General features: G+C 29.7%; 1 protein-coding gene across 4 annotated transcripts in view; it reads left to right on the forward strand.

Annotated features, from left to right (window-relative positions):
* Positions 1–26461, forward strand: part of LOC112680604 (syntaxin-binding protein 5) — a 169900-nt gene that overhangs the window by 25921 nt on the left and 117518 nt on the right. For all 4 annotated transcript variants that reach the window (XM_025550757.1, XM_025550758.1, XM_025550760.1 and 1 more), the window contains exon 2: positions 16757–16854. In XM_025550757.1, the coding sequence (XP_025406542.1) occupies positions 16757–16854 (98 nt within the window). The remainder of the gene's footprint in view (positions 1–16756; positions 16855–26461) is intronic.

Genomic DNA, 26461 nt, shown 5'->3' on the forward strand with positions numbered 1-26461 from the left:
ATATTCGTCATACGTTTCTAGTTCTAATCGTATAAATCATAAATTAATTGGTTTTAAGCTGAAAATGCTCATCTTGATGTCATGGGTATTTAATAACAGTGTGACCGAAAGTATATGACGTTATCGTTTTATTTATTATATTATTTTATAACAAATATATGTATATATATGGTATATGATGGAATACGATTGATCGCATATCGAAGCATGAAAACGAACTAAATTATAGAATAATAGGAAGGAAAATTGTAGGTAAAAAGAGACCGAGCACGTCCAAGAACTTCATTTGTCTAGCAAATTATCTATAATGCAAGACTGTTAAGCTAGATGTAACTTAAGATGTTGACATGTTACAGGGAAGAGTGGAGAGCACTTGTCTGACTCTGAAACCAATTACATGGTTGAACACGAGAAGAGATGTATATATAAATTAAAGAGTTGTAGAAGATCGTTTGATGTAAATGTAGCTCGAATAAAATACACGGGCAATCAATGGACGATTTTTAACGATCACTCCATATGTGGCTCAGTATAGTTTTATTGTTATTATATACATAATAACAATAAAACCATGGACATAATGCAGAAAAAACGTAAATGAGGCTGTTAAATTAATCCGGAGTGGTCTAAACCAGTGACAACGGTATCCATTGGTTCTAATCCCTATACTCGCACCGTTTTTACGACCCGGTGCGGTGCATTCGTCGACTAATTTGATTATTTTTCGTTTATTACTGCAGTCGTACCTTTTAGCCCAGAGAGGTATATCTAGGTAATGTGTATGGTCGAATTACGGTTAAATTGTTGGTTTTTCGAACTCGGGTGAATCGTTTTTTTCAACTCGACTGTGTTGGTGTAAATTGGGGTCACGGCGGGACTCGAACGCGGTAATACACGGTCCAGATCGGAAACTATGTGCATGCGGGAAAACTCCTCGTGCGGCTGCGCAGACGTGTTTTCCGCTAGCACGTAGTACGACCCGTTGCCGCCGCCGCTCGACGGAAAGAACGATGACAAACTGCCGGGGGATACGTGGATATGATGGTCACGTTACCGAGGCCATGGCAATGGGGTGAAAAATACGTGTCGGTGCGGCCGCAGTGGTCGTCACGTAGAGATCTCGGTTTTCCGTGTGACGCGCGTGCGGTTTGATTATTCTCGCGGGTTACCCTCATCGTTGGCGATGGCAGTTTGGGGTAAGGGTGACGGAATATGTGAACAGCCACCCTCCGGCCTCCTTGCACTCACCGGATGTATTTTTTCCTGACTCGAACCGTTGAGCGTGTTACACGTGTGCGCACACATATCGGTAGATTGGTACAAGTTCGAGCTACTCGTACAACACATCGTTTTCCATACTACCTTTATTCTTTTTTTCATTCGATCATTATTACATGCCAGTGATCACCTCCTACTTCGAATGTTACTTTTTAGACTAGCCTCATGCGCTTATTTATAAAATTCTCTCATTCACGTACAGATAAATAAATAATACCTAATACAGTATTGAGCTTATAATTTTTATTTCTGTTACAAAATGAATCCGATATAAGTGATATTGTTAAAACAGATTATCCGCTAACGTTTTTGTTCCGTGTTTCGTGTGTTTACAATGTATACGTATATCTGTACATTATAATATATTATATTTTGGATTCAACGACACTTGAATTTTGATATAACTGTCATTATCTATAATGTCCTTCGTATCGCTATAAATAGTATTTTTTATTTATTTATATTTATTTTATTTATGACGTGATTTAAATACGAGAAAAATAGGTGATTGCTTCTCCTGAATAAGCGTAGATATTTTTCATAACAATTGTTATAATCAGCACTATATTGTGCTTATTGATTTTAAAATTATTAGCCTTTTTATTCGAATTTTATTTTGAATTTTACTATTTTAGACTTATACACATTTATCAAAAGCAAAAATAATATTGGACATAAATAGCAGTATTTAACCCTGTACGAACAGTACTTTGGTTAGTTTGACCGTAGATAAGTACTATTTATTCTGTAGTGAGTAATGTTAACTTCACATATTTTGAAAAGAAAGATTAAATAATAAATATAAATTTTTAAAAATAATATTTAAATTCAAAAACAATACTGATTTATTTTTATAATATATTCTTGTAATAACTTATGTTTATTTTATTCTAATAAACGAAAATTCCTAAAATATTTTATTTTGCTATAAACTTAACTTATAAATAATGATTGGATCGGTTTCTGTTTCCTTATAACTTGATCTATACCATCTACTATAAACGTTTGTATACAAATTACTTAAATACATTTACTCTAATAAAACGCGTGTGTTATTTCATATTATAGAGGTAAAAATGATGTTTTGCTATTTTATAATATTATATCGTATCAATTATGATTTATACTAAGTAGTCAATTACTATTAAGAGTTAAAAATGCTTAATATCTTTCTTTCTCTCGTTTATATTTCTTATTTAGAATGGATAATACGTTATTTGATATTAATGTATAATAGAAAGATTTGACTTCAGATCCACGTATAAGTTTATAAATACATTTATTTAATTAATTTATTAATTTATAAATATATCAATGTATTAAAAATTCATAAAGTAATCAAATAGTTCTTTTAAAAACGAATAAAGTATATTGTTATTTTTTAAATTTTTTTTTAGAGAAATAATTTTCTATACATTCTAAGAAGTACTTTTAATTAGGTATATCTATTATATTATTTCAATTTATAATAAATTAACCATTAGTATTATAAATATTTATACATGAAAAGTAATCCGACTAATGGTATTTACATTTACCACAAATAATCATGAATAAAAACTATACCTAGGTGTACTGGTTAGTATACTGACTTTGCATTTTGAAAGGCAAAATATTTTCTCTAGCATCGTTCTAAACGACTGAGAAGATTAGGTGAGGAAGAGTCGAGACCGAGAGATAATGTGAATAGTGAGCTTATGGTAAAGCTTATAGATATAATTATTAAAACGTGTGTATATTCTAATACAGAATAACTTAGCAGTGTTTTGAACGATTAATATACTGTTTAGATCATCTTGTGGATTGAATCGTCAAGACACATAATGGAGTTAAATTAATTTATCGGAGGAACTTTAAATTGGAAAGCATAGATTATATAAGAATTCGAGAATTCTCTACATAGAGTACAAAAAAAAAAAGAAAGTTTTATAATAGTGATTATGCAAAAATTCATATAGGGTAAAATTTTCCCTCAGAGATTTTGCGTAACCGCTACGGCGGTGGTTAATCCGTCCAAACGGGTCAAACTATTATAAGGATATAAGGTTGGCTTACTAGGAGATGGGCTTTCCCCGTATTCGCCTGCCCTATTACCTGAGTTTCTTCAGATTTTAGCGCGTGGTAGAGAAGACCTTTGGTTGTTGTTATTGTTTATCTTTAAACGGCTGAGAGAGAAAGAATGAGGGAGTAGCTCGAGAAACTAGAAAGATCCGTACCCTGCATATCGCTTTTGATGAGCGTGCGTATCGAATACATACACTTGACAGGCTGATCCGATTGGTTGTATATTTAAGAAACGAAAAACGATCAGTTTTCGGCTATCAACCGTTGTGTCATGTCTATAAAATACCCGTAGCCATGTGTGTGTGTGTATTGTGTTTTATATTACTTTGACCAAATGTCAAATGTGACGAAGACGATGATAGCAATTTCATGATAGTGAGGATCGTCGACTGCACCGTAATACCTGCACACGCGTGTATTTCTTCTATAATTTAATAAAACATCCATTGTCTATTTCCTTGTGTTCCGTGTTTAAGAGTCGAAATTATTGTTTTTAAATTGTACGTCAATGAGCAGAATGTATATAATATATAACATTCGTGTTTATTTATTTAAATTTTAAATGCGCCGACCCAATTATGCATACTATAAATAATTATAACAGTCGTTATTATATTGAGAAAACAAGACAGACTTTATGGCGTTACGGTCGAATCGCAATAACGGGTAATAATAATTATCATAACTAAGTTAGTCTTCTGTTTTTTTTTTTTTTTTTTTTTTTTTATATTTAGCTTTTAGTATAACTATTACAGCTCAACAATTATTTAGAACAATATAACAGATAACAAAACAATATTAAAATACAAGCAAAGGGTTAAAAACAAAAAATGTCTTAAGGGTAATCATATAGAGAAACCAGCCTCCAAAATAAAATTAATAATTATATTAACAACTATTTCCGAGTTGGGGTTGAGGATAGAAGGGAGATTGAGATGAACATTGATGGATATAAGAGAATTAAACAAAATAACGCGTTTCACGCGGAATGTAGAATACAAAATGGGTAATCGTTTAATCTTAATTTGTATGCGTGAGCAGGTAGTAAAGTGTGACCAGAACGTAGGCGATTGAATTATATGATACTTGATCTTGGTAAATTGAGGTTGCAAAACCATGTTTTGTTGAGGACATTTGGTACGATGTTTTTGTATCTGGTGGCAAACTCAGCTGGGAGGTTTGACCAGTATGTATGCCAGAGGTTAGATACATGACGCCGTAAAATTGGAATAAAATCAGTACGAGGAAGTTGGGTGAGAGAGGGACATATTAAATTGGACGTTGATTTCGCCAGATTGTCGTCGAATTCGTTCTCGTGTATACCGATATGACTTGGAACCCAAAGAAATTGGATGGTATAATTGTCTTGATGGAGTTTTAGGATGATAGATTTAATGATAAGGACTAGGGAAGACAGGTGGGAGTCAAAAGGGTTAGATATTAGTGCCTGTAGACAAAATATTGAATCGGAAGCAATTAAGTATTTGTTAGAGGCAAGGTTTGAAATAAAAAATAAAGCTTCAATGATTGCATAGAACTCTGCAGTGAAAGATAAAGAAGAAGGAGGTAGATTGTTAGAGAAAGAAATATGTAGTTCATGGATAAAAAAAGAATAACCGGCAGAAAGAGGTGAGACTGAGCCATCAGTATACTCTACAACGAAATGATCAAAATTCATATTTAGAAACTCAGAAAAGATTTTATTTACCATAGTAGGAGACATTTTTTTAAGTTTCAGAGACGATAGAGATAAAAATTGGTTATCTAGTCTAACGAGAGGAGAGAATAGAAGGGATTCAAAAGATTGTTCATAAAGAGGTAGCTTGGATGATTTACAAATATATTGGTGAATATTAGACAAAGCACTAGCTGAGATGGATAGAATAGGCATAGACTTAGGTACATAACGCCACGAAAGAAAAAGAGAATAAAACATGTCGATAATAAGATGATTAGAGTAAGCTAGAGATTTAAGTAGGAATTTACTCGCTAACCATTGGCATCTAATATTAAAAGGTGCACAGTTAGTTTCGACCTCAATGACACGACAAGGAGTTGATTTGACAAATCCCATAATGTTCCTCAAACAGGAAATTTGAAGTTTATTTATTTTTTTTCCAATTCGAGAAGGAAGCAGAACCGAAAAAGAAACAACCATAGTCTAGTTTGGATCGAATGAGTGTGCGGTAAATTGTTAATAGGCAAGAGGGGTGAGAGCCCCACCAGGTATTAGATACTACTCTGAGGAAGTTGGACCATCGAGAAATAGTTGCTGAGAGTGAGGTTATGTATGGTTTCCAGCGTAGTTTTGCATTTAGAATGATACCCAAAAAGGTGACATTAGGAACAAAAGAGATGACATTGTTATCATAATAGACGTTAGGAGGATCTCTGTATCTACGTCGAGTGAAAATAATTGAGTTTTATTTCTCTGGAGCAACTTCAAAAGATACTCTGTCCAAAATGATTTTTAGATCTTTACGGGCTGAGTTAAGATGTTCAACAGCAACACTAAGAGAATTGTTAGAAGTAAAAATGACCATATCATCAGCATAAATGAGACATTGGTGCCCGAGAGACGTTAAATAATTTTTGAAAATGCTCATATATATATATATATATATTGAAAAGTAAAGGATTAAGACAACTGCCCTGCGGCAGACCTGTGAAAGTAGAACGAATATTATATGAGCCAAAGGGAGAGAAGAAGAAGAGATTTCTATGATTAAAGAGAGAGAACAATATGTTACAGAATTTGGCAGGAGCTTGCAAAGAAAGGAGATGTGAGATAAGAGTGGAGATATTGACGGAGTCAAAGGCGCCACGAATATCAACGAATGTAGCAACAAAGAATTGCTTGTTGTTAAAAGAGTGATAAATATGACCTATGAACGTTGCGAGGCATTCCGTGGTTCCCAGATCTTTCCTGAATGAAAATATATTAGTTAATAAAATAGAGTTAGATTCGAGCCTTGATTTAAGCATATATTCGAATATTTTGCAGAGAGAAGAAGAGATCGCTATTGGTCGGAAGGAAGTATTAGAGTTTTGTTTAGGTATAGGTATGATTTTATAGGAGTTCCACGACGAGAGGATTTGTTGATTATTAAGTATGTTGTTCAATATAGAGAGGAGAAAATCTAAAGCGTTTTTTGGAAGGTGTTTAAGCATAAGTGGAGAAATATTATCGAGACCAGACGCTATTGACTTACGAGAAGAAATAGTTAGTTGTAATTCTGATAAATTGAAATTATTAGTAAGAACATGATGGAGACAAACTGAAGGAGTATAACTAGGGAAAATTTCGGATTTGTTAAGGACATAATATGGCGCAATTTTGGAGCAGAAACTCTCGAACCAATCATCATTATTTGGACGCACGGGGGGGGATAACGCAGTTTTTAAAACGTTGAGCTGTGAACCAGAGGTGTTGAATGGAGTAGGATGGTTTTAGGTTAGAGCAAAAACGCTTCCAACTATTTCTTTTTTCATTTTTTAAAGTTCGAGTTGTGAGGGAACATGCATTACTGTATGAGAGAAAGTCGGACATAGAACCTGTGCGACGAAAAATTCTAAAAAGAGAGGATCGATTTTTCACAGAGTTGGTACAAGTAGAGTTCCACCATGGTGGAGTGGGTGGGAAAGATTTTTTATCTGGTTTTGAGTTGGGAATTGTCGATTTGGCTACATTATCAATAATATTTGTGAACGCTGTATAGGAAATTAGAGGATTAGGATCGTTTGGTAAGGAGAAAATTGAGTTTTGGATGTGGAGAGAGAATGACTCCCAATCCGTTATATTAAAGTTGAAGTGAATAGGCATATTTTGAATTGAATCTGGATTGGAAATTAGATGCGTGAGATTAGGAAAATTAGTTTTTATGGTAATTGGAAAATGATCATTACCGTGAGCCTCACATAAAGTGTTCCATGATAACTTCCAAGCAAGGTCGGGAGAGCAAAAAGATAGGTCTATGGTCGAGTTGGTTGAGTTTAGGCGCCCTACATGAGTAGGACTACCTGCGTTTAAAAGGCATAAGCCTAATGAATTTATAGTGTCATATATCTGGTTACTTCTACGGGAAGCTAGAATGGAACCCCAGGCGGGATGAAAGGCGTTGAAGTCGTCACAAAGTATAGAGTTTTGTGTAACTAATTTAAAAAGTATTAGCCAAAGGTCGGAGGAAGCATTAGAACTACTCGGGATATAGTAGGACCATACTTTAAGTGGAAATGGTAGATCTGTTTTAGAAATTTTGATACCAATAAGGTCGATCTTAAACCTTATGAGACTATTTCTGATTGTGATGTCAATGGGTAAAAGTTTAGATTTTAAAGAATTATGAATAGCTATGGCGACGCCACCATAACCATCTGGACGATCACATCTAAATGTTCTAAAATGGGATATTTTGGTGAAACGTGAAGGGAGGAGCCATGTCTCGGAAAGAATGGCTATGGAATATTTTTGGTTGGCGAGTAAGTACTGCAGAGATGGCAGGCGAGCTGTAAGGCTCCTTACATTCCATTGCAATATATTGAAATTAGAGATGGAATTTATTTTGTTTTTGTGAGTGAATTGCATAATTATTTAATTATTTGTTTGTGTATAAGTTATTGAGGTGATAGGTGAGATAGTTAGACAATTATTTTATTGAACAGGAGAAATAGGAATAAGTATAGCTAGGAGCGAAAATAGAGAAGATTCAATTAGGTTTTGAAGAGATGAGGGAGAAGACGGAGAAAATAACGAAGGGGAGTTAAAAAGAGATTCAGATAGTTTAAGGGATGGGGTATGTACCCAAGAGAAATCATTTTGGGTACTTTCTTGTAAGAGAGATTGGTTAATAGTAGGTTTGTTTAAATAACTCCCATTGGGAGGAGAATACGAATGTAAAACTGGTAAATTAATATTTTCTTTAGATTGAGGGGGACTATGTTTATGTTTATTTTATTTTTTTGAATTGAAAAAGTGGTGATTATGATTATCATTTAGGCTGGGGAAATGATCGTTATTAAGAGGGGGGTTAAATTCCGTAATTTTAGAAGTTGGAGACTGGTTGTTTACAATGTCAGAGTACTTGAAAGCAGAAGTATAACAATTATTTTTCTTAAACACTAACACATCCTTGTAAGATATATTTTCGGTAGCTATGATTTTTTTGATGCTTTTTTGAGTAGACCATTCTTTGCAGCTACGGTCTGTAGCCAAGTGAGATAACTTGCAAAAAAGACAAACCGGATCAGTAACTAGGGCGGAGAGACAAGTACCCAACGTGTGCTTAGATTCACCACAGTGACTGCACTGTGCCTCGCTACGGCAGTATTTTAGTGTGTGTCCAAACCGTAGGCAACGGTTACACTGAACGGGCGAACGAATACTGGGATTAACTTCGAATAGCACGTTGAATAGCGAGGCTTTTGGTTGCAACAAATTTCAATTCGACAGTGCAGGTATTTAAAATAGTTCCATCTCTTTTTATGGAAATACGTTTAAAGTTTTCAATTGGAACAGGAGAGTGGAGACCCTCAAAAAATTCCGCTTCTGAGACATTGTTATCAAGTTTGATAACACCATACGAAAAAATAAGTGAGACAGGTATATTTACCTGGAAACTATTATCACTCGGGATTTTAGAACTTAGGCATAGATTGCCGTTGGTGATTGAATTGAAAGTAATTTTAACTTTTTTTGAGCCAACTGGTTTAATATTGGTGATACCAGTGAAGTTGGTAGAAAAGAATTTTGCTATTTTGAACGGGTGCAAATTCCCTAAATTTTTGTTTTGGTCGGTGCATTCGGTGAGTACAACAATTGGACTATTATATTCCGGTGAAAAATATCGGAGTCGAGCATTAATATTATTATTATCGATAGCCGGGTTTTGGGTTGTTAATGGCATATTTATATCTGTAGATAACGTGATAGGTGAGGCGGGCTCATTAGATCGGTCGTTGCCGTTAATAGCATCATCAACAATAATAGGCTCGTGCGCGTTATCAGGTATGTTATAATTGAAAGCAGTGTTTGATGTATTTAGAACCGGTGGATTATCCATTATTTGTTGTAAAACTGGAGAGACGGGACTGGTTGGATTTGTTTTGTTATTTGTTTTAGCTTTAGACTTACGTGAGTAAGAGACGAGTGAAAAATCAGAACTGGATCCCGAGCTTTTATTGTGAGTTGTCGGTTTTATTTTGTTCGTTGACGAGCTTTGGCCGGCGCGAGGGCCGCCGCCCGAAAACGACGACATGGATAAAGCGAATAAATATGTATACATATAGAGACTTTATCAGCAAAGGCACTAAAAACGATACACGACTGTTCGCAACGACGTGAGAACGTAGACTGAACTAGTCTTCTGTTACTATTACACATTTATCTATAATCCGGGTATTACGAAGAAAATGTGATGTATTGCATAATAATCTCAATTTTCCCTAAAGTACTGCTTAGTAGTGTTATTTATTATTTTGATTTTTAACACACGATTATAAAGTTTTTTTTAGATTATAAAATGTTTATAACAACTGGAGTTCGGTTTTTATTTGAATGGCATATTAATTAAATACTCACTTTATATGAACAATCTTTTATGAAACTGATGAGTAATTATTAATTGCAACAATCGCAAACTTTTACAAACTTTTGTTTCCGTTGTTCTTTGGATAGTTAATTACTTACCACGTATCAATCATTCAGGCGTAATTAATGCTTGCATTAATAATTATAATTAATGGTTAAAATCTAAATAAATTATCATTAAAGTTTGTATTTTAGGAACGTAACATTTTAAATTATATTATTGGTTTCTTAATCTCCATATTAGTGTTATTCACAATAAATTTAAATATAAAACCATAGACTTAACACGGATGGATAATATTATATTTTATTTGTAATCTTATTGAAAGACTAAACGTTCCATTTCGCACTCACAGTAGCGTATTTACACCAACAGCATCAACAGCAATAGCAACTATAGAAGTTGTTTCGTCTTGACTGTTCAATTGTTGTTGGTGACCGTTACGGAGGTACTCTGTGTTCTTTGTTTTTTTTAAGTAATCAATAATGCGTATATATTACCATGATTAAATTAATTAGTATTTATTAAATATTAAACTTCATATTCGTATATTACATTATTTTCATACTCATGTATTAAAATAAATGAAAAAATAATAAAACTGTTTATAAATTTGAAGACAATCACTCTATTGACAATTGACTTACTTAGTTTCTATAAATCACCGGACATTTTTCAAATTAATTTGGCTGATAAAAATGTACTTATTTCCTTTTTTTGAAATATCAAACCTACCTCATCCTGATGATATTTTTTGATTACTCGCTCATAAATTATATTTCCTTAAATAATTATTAGAAAGCAAATAAGCGTCACTATATATTTGGAATCTAGAATTTTCGGATAGGGTTTATTAGCAAAGTATTTCCGTGTTTATTATTAACTCACGACAATAAATATGATGTTTAATTATTTAGATTTATTTTTGAAAAAGCTTATTGATGACCAATTGACGAAACGTGATTTCTAAAGATTATATAGCATAATAAAGAATTATAGGAAACTTTTTATTTATTTTAAAAGGGTCGTTTTACAGATACCCTACTAAGATTGATAGCAATGGATGCGGAAGAACATCTCATCACATAATGTCACTTTTATCAGCAACGAATTTAAAGGATGTGATAAATGTGTTGGACAGCTTTAGAAAAAAGGAAAAAAATTTAAATTGTTAATGTAACTCATCGTTGAACTTTATCTGGAGTGTGTGTCTGTAAAACCATCTCAACCGTGACATTTTTTCTTTTTGTTATGTTTTCTTTATTATAAGGTTTATCTCAAAAGTATTGCTAACATATCTGGCTTACATATTACAGGATATGTTCTAAAATATTGACATTTAACATTGTAATTTAAATTATAACTCCAGTGATTTTGTGCTAATTGATGTATTACCATTATTATTTAAATTCTAAAATCAGTGTAAATAGTGATTGATCAGGTAGATTTTTGAATTTTTAATAATATTATTTACATTTAAACTGTGCATAAAATAATGTTATAAAATATGATATTTTTTTAAGCATAAAATATAATATTAATCATGTACTATTTGTTGAATATAGTAATTCTTAGTCGACATTTAATCTTCATACTAATGTATTACCTATTATACTCCATGGAGAAATAAAATACTAATATTTAATGGTTAACAAATTACAGGTAACCATAATGTAAGTTGTTATTTGATGGCGTATTTGGGTGCCTAAAAAGTTAATTAATAATGATATATATGAAAATCGCTCAAATCACTGAAATTCCATTTCGATTACTAGATAATCCTTCACCGTTGAATATATTACATAAAATACTGGTTTGTGTGCATTAATTATACGCTTATAATGCTATTGCGAATAATCACATAGGTACTACATATACAGTGAATAAACAATAATATTATTTATATACATTCTCCTTTGATGAATCTCCTTTTCTTACAGAATTCAATGTCTAGTACATTTACCGTTGTAATCCATCCAAATTCATAGATATTCGTGATAATATTTTATGGAGAACCTTATGAGTAGTATTCGAAAATAATTTTTGTATTATAATTGAGTATATAAATACACATTATTGCACTATGTTTAAATGTAAATATTTTATATTTTATTTATTTTTTTTGCTTTTATTAAATCTGTTAAAATACAGAATAATAAGAATAATTGTTGAAAATAAATAGATAAATATAAATAATATTAAAAATAAAATTGCAGATTTGACTGAGTGTAGATGCCTCCCAGTGAAGGTATTACGACATGATAAACTTAATTAGTTAGGTTAGTAGATTACGATACGAGTGTTTTTTAAATCTTTTGACAGGGTTACCTGGAATAGTGACAGATTGATACAGATATCAAGGGGTTTTTATGATGAGTTAAGGGGCTATTTAAACGTTTGTAAAGGATTTTGGATGATTCGGAGATGTATGGAATTTTGAAATAAAAGTGAAGAGTGTGGTTTGAAACATAGAATTTATCCGCAAAGTTTTAGATCGAACCTTTTGGATGCGGTTGATGTTGGAAATTTTGGCAGCGCCCCAAAATTGAATTCCATATGGCCAAATGGATTTTAGTAGGAGTTTGTGAAGCAGGAGTTTGTTGGAGAGTTTCATGTGATTCTGGTTAGAAGTGGTAGAAGGAATAGAATACGGTCATTTAGTGTCCGGGTTTTGCTAATTAAGCGTGATTGTGGTGAATCGGTTGTCTATAAAAATACTAAGATAACGTACACACTTGGCTGTGAGAAGCGGTTGATTATTAATGAAAACGGTTGAGAATGCTCCTTGGTAAAGGATGAAGGTATAATAAATGGATTCAGTTTCATTAATTTAAATCCCCATGTTTTGTACCAAGTTTCAAGGGTGTTTATATGGTCTTGTATGAAAAAAAGAGGCCAGGAGAGGATCTGGATTGATTGCTAGTATGGTATTGTCGTCGGCAAAATCACCAATTAGTGTATAAATAAAGTTTGGCTGGTCGGAAATGTAAATATTAAAAAGGAGGGGAGCAATTACTGCGTATTGGTGTATACCTGCTTTTATTTATGTTAGAGAAAAGAAGGAAGAACCTACGCGTACGGAAAGAAGCGATCTTTAAGGTAGGATTTGAGGATAAGATAATAGTGGTTAGATAGGAGAAGTTTTAGTTTGCAGAAAAGATTTGAATGTCAAACTTTGCCAAATCCTTGTGAAAAATTTATAAATACACTGGTACAGTATAGTTTTTCCTTCGGAACAATTGACATTTTGTCAACTGGGCGATTAACCTCCTAGATCAACGTTGGTTGAGTGTTGCAAAAATCAAATTCAGAGTCAGGTAATATTTCGGCTTCTTTAATTATTAGAAGTATTCGTTTGAGAAGGAGTTTTTCGAGTAATTTGTAGAGAGTTGAGAGTAGACTTATAGGTCTGTATGAAGAGTGACAGTGAGAAGGTTTTAATGTTTTAATATGAATATTATAATAAAATGTTTCCTTGTTCAACTATGAAGATGAAATTTATATATAAGTATGACGTATAAAAAGAATATCATATATTTCCTAATATCGTATATAATTTGTGTTATAGACTAAGAATTTGAGTTATTGTAATTTACATAGATTTAGTGTGTATCATATATTTTCTGGACGTTAATTGTTTAAACGATTATTTCCTTTCTCCGAAAAAAAAGGTCATTTTGTAATATCTCCAACCTATTCGACTATGTGATTTTCGATTTATTATTATTCTTGTTTGAATGACGTGAAAATAAAACTGTAAGTGGGTAAGCTTTATTTTTATCTTATTTTTTTATCGTCTTGAACGTTGTATTCTAACATTCGTTTTTCACACTACATATTATATAAATGTTCAATATCATCGTTCATAGAGACGAATCAACTATTTGTCTTTTTTAGCATGTATATTAATTTAAGTATTCTTAAAAAATGTTTTCAGTTTTTATAATAGTATATTGCATAATGTTAATATTAGTTTGGTCCCTTTGAAACGGTATATTACCACATGTGTACCACATGACCGCGCTGGCTTAATATTTTTATCTTTAATGTATAGGAATTATGGCATACAATAGTGTATGACTTTAATGTTGATAAAATTAATAAATAGTGTTAAACGGTTCAAATTTTATTGGACATTTTCTTCACGAGTTAGTTGAAATAAGAATTTACGGCAACAATGGCAACTGAACCGATATTGCGCTGTGTGCACTTTTATGACGATTTTTCTAACACTGATAAAGTACTATCAACAACTTCTGCGTAATGTGACGGCGTGCCGAGTACCGCGGTATCGGCATTTTTCCAAAAAAGTTATTAATGGGTCGTAAAAACAGCGCTCGATCGGATTACATCTTCCCGGGACTTGATGGATGTTGGGTCAATTTGAAAAATAGCAACAACTGCGTGTATGTGTTTGTATGTGTGTAGTGTAAGTACCTTTATTCCCTGTATTAACGTATTAACTAAGTAGAAGAAAATCGACTTCACTGTAATTGCATCTATATTAACTGATCTTATCATAATTATAGGATAATATTTGCACCAATATCGCTACTGTATAGACATTATGGTAAATGTCACAGAAGAATTTTTTATTTCGTTGATTTTTTATAGGGTGTCAAAAACAACACAGGATTTAAATCTGCTATAAATTAAATTTATTTATTTTAAAAAAACATAACAAATATATCATTCTCTTCAGAATAAGTTAAGGTTTAAAAGTGAAAAATAATATCGGGCGTATGACCCTCCCCACTAGCCCTGCAGGCGATTATTCTTTCCATAAAATTTACCATTACTGAATAATATATTGCCCTATCAAGTTCGTTGAGGACACGACGAATTTCTTGCTTAAGTTCCAAGATATTTCAAACTTTATTCTGGTAAATTCGTGACTTATTGTATCCCTATAACAAAATTCGCAACGAGATAGTCTGTCCGGGAATTTCTCACGCAGCTGAGGGATAGTTTCTCTTGAAGTGTAACAAGTTGCGTCGTTTTGTTATAACCATACTAGAATACCTACTGAGCTAGTAATTTTCTTTGGCCTTATTTGAACCAAATTAACATTAAAAATGTATGGTTTCAATTTGTCACACTTCAAGAGAAACAATCACTTTGCTGCTTGAGAATTTCCTGGACAGATTAATCTCATTGCGTGGAGATAAAAGCTACCCACTTCGATCTTGCGACTTGACGCCGTGTGATTTTTTCTTATAGGGATACATAAGTCACGAATTTACTAGAACAAAGTTCGAAATGTCTTGGAACTTAAAGAAGACATTCGTCGTGTTCTCAACGAACTTGATGGTGTAATGTGTGATCGAGTGATGGTAAATTTTATGGAAAGAATAATCGCCTGTAGGATTAGTAGGAAAGGTCATATGCTCAATATTGTTTTTCACTGTTAAACCTTAACTTTTCCTGAAGAGAATGATATATTTGTTATGTTTTTTTAAAAGAAATAATTTTGATTTATATCAGATTTAAATCCTGCGTTCTTTTTGAGACGCTCTATATTTCATAGTGTTTTAACCATTGTTTAATTTATTCAATACCTAATATAATATGGGGAAGAAAAGCCAAAAATTGTTTTTAAGGGTCGTTTGTTACTCTTCGATCGAAATTGAATCTTATGTTTTTAATCTTTGGGTGTTCATCACATATAAATTTTCAATATTTTATAGTGGGTATTATAATTTATTGTTTTCGTAAATATAAATAAGATAATAATTTGTTCATAATTTACCAATTTGTTATTAAACTCTTTCGTTAAATGTATTAGTTGAAAGTGCATAATTCATGTACAAATATTGATAGTCACTGTTTCGGTATAATATATGCTGAGCTCTTTTAATACTATTACTTTATTAAGTATTTTAATTACTAAGATATAACAAATTTGAACTTTTGTAGAAACCTTAACACCTGAAATAGAAAATTTTAATGTAAAAATAGAAAGTATTTGTACGCATTCATTTTATAAGAGTAGTTCCTAGTATGTGGGTTGTTTTTAAATTAAACAGTGAATATTATTAAGTTTTTACTTGTTACGATATTTTAAATCGTAACAATCGTATCATATTTTAAACGATTTATTAACTTGCCTAGTTAATTGTATACATAGTTACATAGTCTGTTTTAATCATTTTATTATATCGCTCTCCGTATGTTGTTGTATAAAATAATATTTTACGTACTATTTACGTATATATATCTGTATGTGTAATACATTTTTATTGTTGAAAAAATACCTCCATATACTGCAAAAAAGTATCATTGTTCTTAATTTTCTTAATGATTGGTACTATAATCTTTCAATTGACAATATTGCAGTTCAATGCTTATAAACATTTATATATAAATATATACTATGTATTAATGTTGAGGATTAATTATACAGTTAATGCCCATACATATTTATATAATATATGTTTATATATAATGATTTATTTAATCTAAGATATTAGCATTTGTCATCATCCTAATAATAAATTGGTTGTTTCTTGAAATTGTCTGTATTATGTATTCATCTTATTTAATATACGTACATAATTACACAATATGTAAATCTATGATACGTTTTTATTTTTGTTATATTTAATTTAATGTTCGGTTGAATGAGATTTATATTAAATCCCAAGCTCTAATTTTGTGCTTATATTGTAATTTATGATTAGTAAACTAGTTTGTTTTGTTAGTATTTCATGTTGTAAGCACATGAAATGAAAAAGTATATACAAAAACATACATACATACATACATGAATAAATAATGTGTTTAAAAAACATAAAGTTAATTAGAGTCTATACATTTTTTGTTTACAGACGTTTCGTCATGGTTTTCCGTATCAGCCGACTGCTCTTGCTTTTGACCCCATACAACGATTGTTGGCTATTGGCACCAAGAACGGATCTCTACGAATGTATCCTTTATATACCCATGAACAATTAACATTTAATTAATTATTAATATTTCAGTGATATTTTACACGTATAAAGCTACTGCACATCTTAGTGAAATGAGGTAAGTGCGTATGTGTTATAATAATAATATGTTTGTATATATTATTTACTCGTTCGGAACACGCGTAGTTCACAATACAGAATGAAATTTAATATCAATGAAAAATTAATAGTGCCGTGGTTGTTCTTTTATGTATTAGAGATAGGTTTAGTTTCCGAAACCATTAATCATTGAATCTTTAGGGTAGGAATCATATTAGGAAAATAATAATTAATTACTTTATATATAATTGTATATGTATATTTATAATACATATATATATACGTATGTATAGATACCGTGGCCCTTTTTCTTTCTACTAAATCCTGTTTACGGTTACGATACGGTATTATATAGAAAGGCCAGAGTATATTATGTACAGTTATAGTAATTATACTGACCTCGGGTAGATGATAAATATTAAATAGGGAGGAATCGTAGTCTTTACAAAACAACCGCGTGAGAGCGGAGAGACCGGTCGCCAGCCGAGTAAAAATAACGCTGCACGTTCCCATCAACTACGAAAGCAATATTTGGTCGAAAGTTTAGGTCATGTATCAAAAGTTATTATAATGGCGTGAGCTTTAATTTTTGGAAAAACAAGATGTGTTAAAATATTTTCTAGGACGCTGAAAATGGAAAACAGCTTCAGGTCATAAGAAGAAAGCGGTTAAGGGACGGAATAAAGAAAGCTTAATGCGATTTTTCATCCGAAAACACTCTCCTTTCTTACGTATATTTATGACGAATTTTTAAATTCCTGTAGCAATGAAGTGTTACTTTATGCGGAACATTGTTTGGTAGTTATATTCTCATTAGTGATTATCTTTTAGCTTAGCATATTACTTAGATTGATGGTGTCTCGTATGAATTACACCGTCCACTATAATTGATAACAATCAAAATATAAAAATATAAATTTTCATTAAAATTACTTTGTTTTTATTTATAAAATTTAGCATAAACAAATAACACTTATCTATTAAATCATTTTTAATAAAATGTTATACGCATTTAAACAATATAGTTCATATTCGTATTTTCATACATAAAATCATACTTCTATCATAATGGGATTAAAGAAAATATATTGTAATAATTCGTTTACTCCGCTTTTATGCTAATTATAAGAGTAGTTGATGATATACACTAATACTATTTCCAACTAATTTAATATTTTTATAATTTTCAACCATGAAAATATGAAAATTTATTAACTCATAATTCTAATTTGTCTATATATTAGAAATCGAATACAATGATAATAATATTTGATCATGCAGGATGAGTTTTAACTTTTACAAAATATAATTTTATTAAATCATAAGTTTTATATTAAACGATTACAGTCGATATTCTTTGTTTATTTTATTTTATATAAATTTATAATTATTTATCCTGTTCCAAGACATTATAATGTATTATATTCTTAAATTTACGTATAGATTAAACGTATTCGCGATTCAAAAACTTAAATATGAAAACAATTTATTTTATTCCTCAATTTAAATAACCACATAAAACTCTTCAGAGCTTATCGACCGGGTTGTTTATCATGACTTGCCAATGGAACGTAAAAATAAAAACCAACTGCTATTAATCTGAGTTACTTTACGTACCCATTTTTCACTTTTCGGAGGCAAATAAAACGCCAGAAAAACTTTGTGTTTAGCCATTTATTTTGTAAAAAAATCATATCGGACTAGACGGCGCCGATTTTATACTTCACTTACTTGTGTTTTCCATGTTGTTTTTATTTTTAACGAAACGCGATTTAAAAATATTCCTCGATATCCTTTGATTAATCGATGTTGTAGTTTTGATTGTCTTTGGTTACATTTCATTTGGTTTTTAATTAACCCACTTTTTAATGGTTTTCTGTGTTTTAAGTGATTTGGTTCTAAATGTGTAAAAATATTTTTATTTATGATATTCGATCAGAATTGTTCAGTTTGAATACAAAATAATTGTGATTAACTGATTCGTTCCATATGTTAAGATTAATTACTAATTTAAAATATACTAACTACTATACATATAATTTTATATTTATAGACGGAATCATTTAAATGTGTTGTTTGAACCAAAATAAATTTTTTCAGTTTTAATCTGAAATCATTTGGAAAGTTAAATTGTATGATAAAACTTGTTTTTCGATGGTTTGTTTTAGAAGGAACAAAACTTATTCGTTTTGGCAATAATTGTTAGTAAACAAAATTAAGTTACTACATTAAATGCCCTGAGTGCTAAATTATACACAAGAAATAAAAACAATAGAATTTAGTTTATATTTTAAATTTTAATAATATACGCAAAAAAATTGCAATGGTTTTGCGAATTATGTTATAATTTGTGGTTTGTTTATTTTAATTATTGTTATTATTGCATTAAATAATTATATACAACAATTTATGATATAAATATGTATAGTATATGTGTCAAAATAACTGCATACAGTTTTCGATAATTTTTAAGCAATTTACATTTGATTTTTGTTTGAGATTAAAATCTTAAATGCCAATAAAAAATATTTAGCTAAAATCGATATTTCATAATATTTTTCCTAATCTGTAAGTCTAATTGTATATTTAAGTAAGCTGATATCTAATAGTTTGTAATCGATAATTTTTTTTATGTTTTTATAAAATAATTTCATAAGTGTAAAAATTACGAACATTTTTTTTTCTTTTATTATTAGTTTTTTTCAGGACTATGATTTTTGTTTGGTGAAATCTTATTAAAAATACTATTTTATCATTATAAACGTAGTTTTTCTGAAGTAGCAATGCAATGATTTTGAAATAATAATTTAATAATAATAATTAATAATTTTGAAAACTTAACTTGCATTGTATAAATATGTTCCATATAAGTTTATTAAGATTACTTGGAAAATAGTTTATTTTACAATAAGTAACAATTATAGAACTTTATATTAAAACTTTATGTTTATAAAAATATAACTTAATTACTAGAAGTTATTTTTAAGGTCAACCAACAATTGCTATTTTAAAACTATTTTAATTTATTTTTGAATAATTCAATATTTTTGTTTCTTAATTTGTTTTATATTTTAAAATAAAATAAGTTAAAAAATAATTTTTGTTTTTAACTATCTTTTTCCATTGAAGTTATAAACGAGAAATTTTCTCTCTTCATATAACTTAACTTGACCTAATTTGACTATTGATGTGTATTAATATGTAATGTAATTTAGGTTGTTTGGTCAGTATTTGAGTTTAATCAGAATAATGAAAGGATATAATAAATTAACAAAATTGATTTGCATTTTGTTGTCGGATCGATAGTTGAATTATTAATAATATTCACCTATTATTCGGATGAAATATATTTTTATTGTTTCTAAAAAAAAATCAATTTTGAACATCACATACATCGCATATAAGTGGAAACTATTGATTTCGGCTTGGTTATCGTTTTACCCTTACCACTATCCCTTTTATCCGTATCAAATTTACCATTCTCATAATACTCGTGGGGCTATTCGACCAAAGGATTAGTTAGATGTTGAACTATTATGTGAAAAAATAAATTAAACATTACCAAAATCTTATGCTATTATGACGTAAATTATGCCAAAAAAAATATTTTTTTGTTCATTTTAACCCTTTGAATACATATTGCAAAATTACCATCAATAATTTAATTTCGAAGTTATTAATAATGAGTTGAGGAATTATAATAAATTGTATACAGTAAATTTTGATAGTTTTTTTTGTAAATTTTAAATTCACTGAAATTTATTAAAATATATATTTTTTGATATTTCTTTGAGGGTCGATCACCAATTTGCTATCTAATAATATTTAACTAATGAAAAATTAAACAAATGTCTTAAAAAAAAAAAAAAAATCGTTTCATACTATAATGTTATACTCAATAATAGTATCACAAAAAATAACCATTAGAGGAAATACGTGCAGTCATTTATTTATTTTTACAGAAAATATGTTAACCTGACAGTTGTTTGTCGTGTCAAATAAGAATAAATTTATTCTGTCTGAATATTTTTATCTTTACATGTAAAAGCCTTACATTTTATCTGATTTTGAACCGTATTTAAGTGTATTTTTCTTCGTAAATAACAACTTTAAGCTTTCCTCCTCGAATTGTTGGCAGATCGTATACCATTTATAAAAGTACAACATATATAAAATTTGAGTAAAGGTACCCATAAATGCGTGTGTATATATGTATATGTATATTCGATTTGAGCCCTTTTGTATTTATAATTATCACTATTTCGATTTTATTTTTATAAAAATTGGTATCGTTCATTCTTATACTATGTGCAAATAATTTTCAACGCGAGTTGTATATTGTATAAGATTTTATTATGTTATATAAATTATATGACTTAACAATACATAACAATTTCTATTAAACACATTTTTGAGTATCAATTATTTCACAATATTACATCTATTTTAAATACAAACTATGTATAATTTATTAATAAGTTTATAGTAAAAAATTTTAGATGATTGTATTTGAAGTTGAGAAAGTTTTGTTTTTTGGAACAAATAATATTTTCAAACGTCTGATTTGTTTTTATTTTCAGTTTCCTTAGAAGTAATTTACTAGAAATACGCCAACTTGATGTCGTTAGTATCTATCTAAAAATATCCCTGCCGATCATAGTAATTTTTATCCGAATAGTAGTTATTTTTGATGTTTTTTTAACCAATATTATTTTTCCGATTTTATGTTACGATGGATATTTTTATTTTGTAGAACAAAATTTATCGCATGGGTAAAAAGTAAAATTATTGACCTTAACTAATCGAATAATATTTATACTTAGTAATAATTCAACATTGTAGAAGGGTTTTTTTCCATTTATTTTAGTTTAGTATTTGATTATTTGTAGTACTGTGGTCAATGATATGTTTTTGGGTATAAGCGGTCACTTGTTGTTATTTTGTAATTATCTAGTCGATATTTTGGTGGAATTAAAACAAAAGATTAAGACGAATACTATAATTCCTTTGTTCTATGCGTGATGTATAAACAACAGAGATAATTATGTTTATAATGACGGTGCATATAAATAACGAAATGTTAAAATTTTAGAAAAGTATTAAAAAATGAGTTTTGAAAAATAACAATGACCAAATTGAATTATATGATTGAATATATTTTGGAAATTGAAAGAAAATAATTTAAATAATAAAGCATGGGTGCGTAGTGTAGTGTATTAGTTTACCGTAGTTGCCAAGCATTACAAGCTCCTGGATGGATGACCACTCGGTTGGTTTTTAGTAACGAAATATTTCATGCCCTAAAACTAAGAGTACCAAGAAATTGAAAACCTATTCAGTATGCTCACTGTAAAACTTGGTGACCTAATTTTTCAAGGGGGAAAAAATTTAAAAATTTTTAAAATTGAAAGACACTATATGAGTATATATGGGTACATTGTATGACGTCCGAGAACAATGTTAATGTATCAAGATTTTTTTTGTGATTCTGAAATAATTAATTAATTATAAATAGGTACACATAATACTATAATATCAGATTTATACAATTTTTTTTGTATTTTTTTTTTATATTGACCCATTTTTCTTTTACTCGCATCATACGTGTATAATATACGTCACGTCATGTGTCATGAATATGTAAGCATGTTGCAAGAATGTCCGAATATTCAAATTTATACGATCCATTTGTATTTGAGATATCTACATGTAAAATGTTTCTTTGGATTCGGGAAATGGCTATAGAATATTTTACGATCAAAAAATATTCTTATATATACACATTGTGGGTCATTGACGAAGGATTGGTATTCTTTTCCGTACCTATTATTAACGGATCGAAAAATCTCTATTATGGGGTTATTTTTTCTACGTTGTATTTTTTGCTTTTCAATCATAAATATTATTCAACCTCTAGAATTCATTTTGTAATGAATTGTTCAATTTTCTATCATGTATCAGAAGTATTTTAGATTCAATCGAGTTTGAATAGTAAAAATAAAAATAAATAAATAATAATAAATTATGGATATACTCATGTTTTACCTCGCTCATCTAAGCGCAAAATAGTATTGATTATTGTCATTTTTAATTTAATCTCATTAGTGTTATCTTGTGTATTTTGAGATAAACGATATTTACTTAAAATTTTTATGGTTTTTGTAAAATAATTATGTATAATATATCTTTTTATGCCTTTTTATATTCACCATTTATTTGCCGGATTTTTCAATATTCTTCAAACCAACTGGAAAATTGGAAAAAAAGATCTATTCAAAGTGTAATAGAAGTTTAATATTCAATATTTAAACCTGTTGTACGGTATTTTTTGAAATTTTTCGCGACCCGTTAAGTATATTAACCAAAAACTGTTCACGGTTTATGGCCCCATCGTTAGGCTTTCATTGTAAGGCTTAATGCCTTAATACTACTATACCAATTATTATTTTTCATTAAATACTATTGTGATTTGATGTTGAAGTGATTTAACGTATTATTTTCGAAATTATATTTACGTTTTATATTATTTTGTTTCTTTTTTCCGAGATTAATTTGTGCGAAAATGGTTATGTTAATATTGTATAGTTTGAAATATTTTCAGTATTTATTTATTAATTTAAGTAATTGAGTTACTATTGTTTTTAGAAAACTAATGGGCTAATCTTAGTATAATCTTATATACATACTTTTATTTTTGGATAACATTTGTTGAATATTGAACTTTTCGAGTAAAGTATCATAGATGTACAAGAAAAACTTTACTCGTTATTAAGACTGCCTTTTGAAATTTTTGATTATAAAATTGATTTTATTATCAAAATTTATATTTTCCGGTATTGCGAGTACCTATATGATTCTCTATGTAAAACGGAAATTAAACCAGAATCCGTTTATTTTGACGTTTATATTTGCACTGTAGTTAGACTCATATTTACTGTATTGCATATTATCAAACTAGATTATATAGTATTGAAGGAAATGTGCAAATGTTTCGACAGAAACTAGGTAACTTTTAACTACTCCGATGTACTAGCTTACGAAAAATCACACTTCAGTGTCTGTAAAACATGAGTATATAAGTTAACGTGAAGTAGCTATAGTCTTTGATATGTATCGTATATAAGCACGCTATAGTTGATGCTATATATTACACATAGGGGTGTAAATGTTCAGAAAAAAGAGAAAAAAATTAAATTGTCAGTTATATTTTACATATTTTAACAAACAGTAAATACATTTTTATTATTTAATATTTATATATTTTTATTTATACATGATATATGCAATAAATATACATTTTATGATACGCACTTGCAAAAAAATATTAAAATTTGTGTGTAAAATATTTATCAATTTCTCCTTATTTTTTACACGATAGTTATTTGTTAAAATATAGAATGTCTTAAAATGAACACAGAATTTAAATCTGCTGTAAATTAAATGTATTTATTTTAAAAAAACATAACGAATATATCATTCTCTTCAAGAGAAGTTAAGGTTTAACAGTGAAAAACAATATTGAGCATATCGAAGTGAGTATCTTTGGTCTCCGCGCAATGACATTAGTCTGTCCAGGAATTTCTCACGCAACAGAAGTGATTGTTTCTCTTGAAGTGTGATAAGTTGCGCCGTCTTTTTGTAACCATACAAGAATATCTACTATGCTCAATAATTTCTTTTACTTCATTTGGACCAAATGAACATAAAAATGTATGGTTTCAACTTGTCATACTTCAAGAGAAATAATCACTCTGCTGCATGAGTAGTTTCTGGACAGATTAATTTCGTTGAGCGGAGACCAAAGATACCCACTTCGATCTTACGACTTGACGCCGTGTGATTTTTTTGTAATGTGGATACATTAAGTCATGAGTTTATCAAAACGAAGTTCAAAATGTCTTTGAACTTAAAAAAGAAATTCGTGGTGTCCTCAAAGAACTTGATGAGCAATGTGTGATCGAGTGATGGTAAATTTTATGGAAAGAATAATCGCCTGTAGGGTTAGTAGGAAGGGTCATATGCTCGATATTGTTTTTCACTTTTAAACCTTAACTTCTCCTGAAGAGAATGATATATTTGTTATGTTTTTTTAAAATAAATACATTTAATTTACAGCAGATTTAAATCCTGCGTTCTTTTTGAGACACCCCATATATCTGAAGTTACCTAAGGAAACCTAGTATTATAATGATTTGATACACATTTGAGTTTTATTAGTTATTAATTATTAATCTGAAAATTTTACATTAATTATCAAATTAATTTGTGTTTAATAAGTATATTAAATACGTAGCTCATAAATTATGTATATGGATTGACCTTAGTGCATTGCATTTTGAATTTGATTTTTAGCATGCTTTGGTAACCAATCGATATTGTTTGAAAAGCATTAAGCGTGCCTGACAAAAATGTAGAGTCGTCCATAAGACATGATAAACATGTATTTTTCGATCTAGGACATTTCGGCGCCGGCATTTCGGCGCGAGGTACGTTTCGGCGCCAGGTGTTATTATGGACATTCTGTCGGATGAATTACCAGAAGAAATCTTACCCTTGTTAGACTGGTTTGAAGAAAATTATATAGGTAGAGTTCATAGAAATCGACGTTAAAATGTACGTTTTCCTCCAAATCTGTGGAATGTCCACGAACGAGTTTTAAATAAAAATGATAGAACTAATAATTATGCCGAAGCCGCTAATAGACGACTCAATGTTCAAATGGGGTTACTAATCCAACACTATGGGCTTTTATATCTTGCTTAAGAAAAATACAGAGTGGTCGGGATACTTTTTATTGCTAATTAGAAGCTGGTAAAAGCCCACCGAAAAAACAAAAAAAAATTTTTGGAAGTTGATAAGCGAATCTTTAAAATAGTTAGCAATTATAATAATAGGGACATATTAAAATTTTTAAGAGGTATCGCTCATAATTTAAGCATGACACATTAATATACTACATATTTATTTTATTATTAGAATGACATATTGATATTGTATTATTAATTTTTTATTTATTATTTATTAAGCACGACATTTTCATAACGACATTTAACATAACAGACCTATTTTATTATTTATTTTATATTTTTCATTTATTAAACAGGACATATTGATATTTTATTAAAATTGTAAATTTTTTGACAATATCTATAAAAGTGAATTATAATATTAATTTTATAGAAGTAAATTTGTGTATTATGTAAATTAGTGTAATCCAGCGCCGAAACATATCTCGCGCCGAAACGGCCTCGCGCCGAAATGGCCGCGCCGAAATGTCCGTGTCCGTGTATTTTTAATTAAAAAAATTTAATTGTAAACGTATAAGATTTTCTCCTGGATCAATCATGTTTATAAAAGATACGGCAATCTCTACAATTTAAGTTTTTCAAAAATAACGTAACCGTGAATATTAATTTGTTTTATGCATTTACAAATTTCATTTGATTAGGGCTTATATAATACCATAATTTTTTATTTATATTTCCCTGGTATGTATGTTAGTTATAGTAAGAATTATCCTGTTCA

Source organism: Sipha flava, unplaced genomic scaffold, assembly GCF_003268045.1.
Source record: "Sipha flava isolate LNK unplaced genomic scaffold, YSA_version1 178_pilon_pilon, whole genome shotgun sequence".
Lineage (NCBI taxonomy): Eukaryota > Metazoa > Arthropoda > Insecta > Hemiptera > Aphididae > Sipha > Sipha flava.